This window comes from Pediculus humanus, genomic scaffold (genome assembly GCF_000006295.1).
Source record: "Pediculus humanus corporis 1103172107613 genomic scaffold, whole genome shotgun sequence".
Taxonomy (NCBI): Eukaryota; Metazoa; Arthropoda; class Insecta; order Psocodea; family Pediculidae; genus Pediculus; species Pediculus humanus.
The window spans coordinates 497,072-502,587 of record NW_002987227.1 but is presented as its reverse complement, the minus strand read 5'-3'; the positions used below and the strand labels follow the sequence as shown (position 1 = coordinate 502,587).

Below are 5,516 nucleotides of genomic sequence, written 5' to 3'. Positions count from 1 at the left end.
AATGAAAGAAATTATCATGTTTTTTATTATTTGTTAAGCGGTGCTTCCGATGCTGAAAAAAAATTGTTGCATTTACAAAACGTACAAGATTACAACTATTTAAATAAGGTTGTTTATAAATCTTTTATTGTATAATTTTTTATTTGTTCTCAATAACTATCTGTAAACATATTTAGTAAAAAGGGGTAGAAACAAAATTGTTTGAATTTTTATAAAAGTTATTGGCGTTGATCATTCACCTGTGTCAAATAAAATGTGAGAGAATTAATTTAATATTAAAATTTTAGAGCGGATGTTTTATTTTGGACAACGTAGATGAAAAATATGAATTTTCAAGACTGAAACAATCAATGGAAATGGTAGGATTTAATACGGAGAAGCAAAGGAGGCTATTCAGTGTTTTGTCTTCTGTTTTACTACTTGGTAATACTTATAGTTTGGCTTTTATTTCTTCTGATTCATTTTAATTTACCATTTACATTATTGATTTTTTTTTTTTTTTATGGGCAGGTAACGTAGAATTTCAACCTCGAAAAGCGACTTATCACCACGATGAAGCAGTTGCTGTTTGTAATCCAGGAGTGGTTGCGTTAATATCCGAATTGTTAAGGGTGAAGGAAGAAACACTTTTAACTGCTTTAACTGCCAAGAGAGCAAAAGCTTCTGGAGAAACTCTTATAATTAATTATAGGTTAGTATTGTAATTCTTAGTTTCTTTTAAAAAATTATCAAAACAAAATTTTTTTTTCTTAATGTACAAAACTTGTTTTTAAGGCTTCCGGAAGCTGTTGCAGCAAGAGACGCCATGGCAAAATGTTTATATGGTGCATTATTCGATTGGATTGTTTTACAATTAAATCATGCACTTTTGTCAAAGAAAGATACTTTGAGACAACATCAGGGTAACTCAATAGGAGTTTTAGATATTTTCGGTTTCGAAGATTTTGGGCATTGCAACAGCTTTGAACAATTATGCATAAATTATGCAAATGAGCATTTACAGTTTTATTTTAATCAACACGTTTTTAAATATGAACAAGAAGAATATAGAAAAGAAAATATTAGATGGAAAGATATTGAATTTATGGATAATACTGGTTGTTTGCAATTGATTGAAGGAAAACCTTTGGGATTACTTTGTGTTTTGGACGATCAGTGCAAGTGAGTGTTTTTAAATATTTACTACACTAAACTAATATTCCTTACACTAAAATTTTCACATGAATTTGTTTTAGTTTTCCTGGTGCAACTAATGAAACTTTAGTTCAAAAATTTAATTCCGTTCACAAAGAAAATGAATTTTATGAAGTCCCTCAGAGAAGAGAATCAGCATTTATAGTACGACATTATGCTGGAAAAGTGAAATATCAAGTCGCAGAAATGAGGGAAAAAAATTTAGATCTGATGAGGCATGATATTGTTGGAGTATTAAAAAATAGTAGTATGGCATTTGTAAGAGAATTAGTAGGAGCTGATCCTGTCGCGGTATTTAGATGGGCAATAGTTCGTGCTTTTTTTCGTGGTTATTATGCATTTTTAGCAGCCGGAAGAACGCATAGACAAAATCGCGGTAAGTAAAATATAGTTTTTTTTTTTTACAACTACCAAGAGTTAGTCGTTTAATTATTTTTTTTTCTTACAGAAGGAAACAAAACAAATTTATTGCAACAAAGATATCGCAATCACATTCCAAATGAAAACGTACTAAGGTAAGTTTTTTTTTAAAAAAATATTTTTCTCTAATCAAATATTATTAACAAATTTATTTTTTAAAAATTATATTTTTAAAAATGAATAATTTTTTATTTTTATAAATTTAAATATTTTAGCCATATCATTACCATATCTGCAGTTAATTATGCTATTTATCGAATAGCGTAAGTTTTTGTAAAGATATTTCTTAAAATTTTTTTAAATTCTTTTTTTTTTTTTTTTTTTTATTAGCTGTAGGAATAAAAAAAAAAAAAAAAGGGTCAACATTCGAAAAGATAAAATAATAATGAGAAATTTCATGTTTGAAAAAATTATTTTAAAGTTTCTTTAATCATTTAATTATAGTTTTTAATTTATTTTCTACATTTATTTACTACATTTAGGAACTTTATCAGAAATTTAAATTTTTTTTTAACATAACAATTTTCCATTAACACTAATCAGTTAATTAAATATTAACTTTTTAACAAGTAGAATAAAATTAACAATAAAAAAATAATTTTTTTTTTATAAATGATAAATATTATTGTAATCATAAAATATTATTCTGTATATAAATTTTAATACGATTTAGAGACGTTTCCAAACAAGCAATTTATTGTAAAAAATAATAATATTATTTGCATGCATTTTGATTATTGATTGCATGAATAAATTTTATCAAGCATGAATAGTAGTAATTAATGCGTATATTAATAATTTATTTAAATGAATTGCTATATTATTGTATTTATAGTTTATATTATATAGTTTGTATTTATAGTATTTATATTAATCAATAGTATGACATTTTTTGAATTATTTAAAACATATATATATATATATATATATATATATATATGTGTGTGTGTGTGTGCGTGTGTAAAATATTGAAAGTATTATTAAGTAATTAGGTAAAGATAGTTATCAAGGGAAAATTTTTTTAACTATTATTTCATGCTTATTGGCACTTTTTTATTTTTTATTTTATATGTCTGGATAAAAAACATATGACAGGCGGAAATGTTTTGTTTTTTTTTTTTTTTGTTAAATTTTTTTACTTATTAGTTCCGTTTATAATGTAATTTAGACGATGGAAAGAAGGTGAAGTGGTGCCATGGTCAAGAGATAAAACTGAAGTGCCAAATATTCAGCGAACAAGGCAACGAATTTATGGAAACAAATGCAACGAAAAAGTCGAAGAAAATCGTAACAATTCATCACAATTAATGGAAAAAGCGAATCAAATTGTCATGTAGGTGAAATTTTTGAGTGTGTGTGTGTGTGCGTGTTTAAATAAAATTTAATATTTGGCGCCTTTAATTTGTCGACGACGGGTGATAGTAAAATTTTTTTAGTTTTTAGGCTGAAAATTGAGACTTAATAATAATAATAATAAATATAAATAGTTATTTTCCAAACTTTACAAGGTTTGATAATAAAAAAATTATAAAGATGAATTTAATATGATTGTATTTCTGATTTTATTGTAATTTAAAATATTTAAATGATGAAAACATTTTCAAAAAAGCATTTGTTTAAAAATTTTTATAAAAATATTTTATTTTGTTGCAGTTATGACTTTTTTTTTTTTTTTTTGAAATGAATTTGGTAAAATGGAGTAATAATAATACATTTAATATTTGATTCATTTTCTGTTGAATATTTTTATTGGAGCATTTATTATTATTTTTAGTTTTTTTTTTTTAAAATAGTCACCATAAGCATGCTATCACCGAAAGTTTTTTTTTTTTTTTTTTTTTAAGTATTTAAATGGTGCATGATCATCTTACATTTTAGAATCGTTTTTTTTTTTTTTTTTTTTTTTTTTTAATTTTTGTTTAACGTGAAATTTTTTTTTTTTTTTCCAGGAAAAATAAATCATTTCGTCCGAGAGAAAAAGGAAAAAGAGGATTGAAAAATTTACAAAGTTTAAAAACTCTTGCTGGTAGAACTCAAAGTTCTGGAACTCTTGTCAAACGAAAACAACCTCTTACAGTCACTGCTCAATTTCAAATGAATTTACATAGTTTAATGGATACATTGAACATGGCAAATCCATTTTTTATTAGATGCATTAAAAGTAATGGCCAAAAGGTAAAACAATTCAAAACCGATTTTCCACATATTAGTTAAAAAAAAAATTCACCATTTTAATTAAAATATTCTTTTATTTTTAGATACCAAATAAATTTGACGAAGAAACCGTTCAACGACAATTAAGATACACGGGTATGTTAGAAACAGTAAGAATTCGTCAAGCTGGATATAACGTTAGATTGACGTATGAAGAATTTGCACAACTCTATAGAATATTATTACCCAATGGTGCATCAAGTTCGGTTGCAAACGTAAAACATTTTCTCACTACCCTTAATTTCAATCGTGACAATTATCAACTGGGTAGCACAAAAATATTTCTTAAAGAATCAGAAAAAGTAAAATTAGACTACAGACTTCATCAGCAAATAATGTCGGCCATTGTTACTATTCAAAGGTGGTTTCGAGCCGGATTAGATAGGAAAAAATTTCTTAAATGGCGTCAAGCAGTTATAACCATTCAGGTATTTAACACTTTTGTCATTTATATTAACTTAAAAGACACACCATGTTCATTTTTTTTTTTTTTGTTTTTTCAGTCATATTGGCGTAGTATTTTAGCACAAAGACTAGTTAATAATCTTAGAATACAAATTCGTGCGGCTATACAAATTCAAACATATTACAGAAGATATTTGGCTAGGAAAAAATTTAAAAACTTCCGCAAATCCGTTATTATAATACAAGCTCACGTGAGAGGATTTTTATTGCGACAAAAATTAGCTAAAAATGCATCATCTAAAAAATTATCAATTTCACTGCCAAAGAATGAAAAGTAATTAATTATTTATAATTTTTTTATTTTATCCTGATAAAATTAAAACACGACAAATAATCCTAATAAAAAATTTGATGCAGGCAAAAAACAGGAAATAATTCTTCTTCCGTAAACAAGGATGCCGACAGCATTACCATCGTTGATAAATTAAACGAAAATTTAAAGAACAAAGGTATGAATAAATTAGAAAAAATGATAGAAGTCTCTAAACTCATCGAAAATGAAGAAGGTTCGAATAATTTGTATTTTAAAAGTAATAATGAGAATGATAACGATATCCCGGTAAAGGATACCTTAACGAAAGCCAAAAAACAACTACAAGCAATTTTAGGTATTAAAAAAAAAAACAGAAAATTATATTTGATTTTTCTTTTTTTTTCTTTTTTTTTTTTTTATGTAATAAAACATTAGATACAATAATTTTTTTTTTTTTTTTAACTTTATGTAGATGGCAATAAAAAATGTGAAAAAAGAGATGTGGAATCAACGCATAGTGACAGTGAATTAGAAGATGAAAAATATAAAAAAGATGAATCCGAAGTTTGTCCTTGGCACACTTCAAACGAATCTTTCATTCCTTTGTGTCATAGAATCAGTAATAATTGTAAGTTTTTAAACTAAAAAAAAAAAAAAAATTTATATAAATATATATTATAATGTGAAAAATAAAAGAAAAGATAATAAATCCGAAAATAAACATGAATTGTGATTCTCTTTTCCAGGTATTATTTCGGAAAGTGAAAAATTGGATGATAATTTTGATAACTTGATGAGAAAAGATGTTTCGAATAAAAAAACCAACGAAAGCATTCGGAAAAATTCTAAAATTGTAAGTTTTAAATTATTATCTTTTTCATAATAAGCATGCAAGTTTTCTATTTTGATATCATTTTCATTTTAGGCGCCCATTAAAGAATCAGAAAATTCGAATAATCCACTCGCGCCT

The 5,516-nt window shown here is 25.3% G+C and overlaps 1 protein-coding gene across 1 annotated transcript in view; it reads left to right on the top strand.

Moving 5' to 3' along the window:
- Phum_PHUM245890 (myosin IIIB, putative) overlaps positions 1–4,571 on the top strand; it is a gene marked incomplete at both ends in the record, with an annotated part of 5,429 nt that extends 858 nt beyond the window's left edge. The window contains 9 exons of the mRNA XM_002426237.1: positions 9–40; positions 219–255; positions 290–423; positions 511–691; positions 775–1,161; positions 1,236–1,574; positions 3,645–3,789; positions 3,873–4,233; positions 4,366–4,571. Of these exons, the coding sequence (XP_002426282.1) occupies positions 9–40; positions 219–255; positions 290–423; positions 511–691; positions 775–1,161; positions 1,236–1,574; positions 3,645–3,789; positions 3,873–4,233; positions 4,366–4,571 (1,822 nt within the window). The remainder of the gene's footprint in view (positions 1–8; positions 41–218; positions 256–289; positions 424–510; positions 692–774; positions 1,162–1,235; positions 1,575–3,644; positions 3,790–3,872; positions 4,234–4,365) is intronic.
- Between the last annotated feature and the right edge of the window lie 945 nt (positions 4,572–5,516).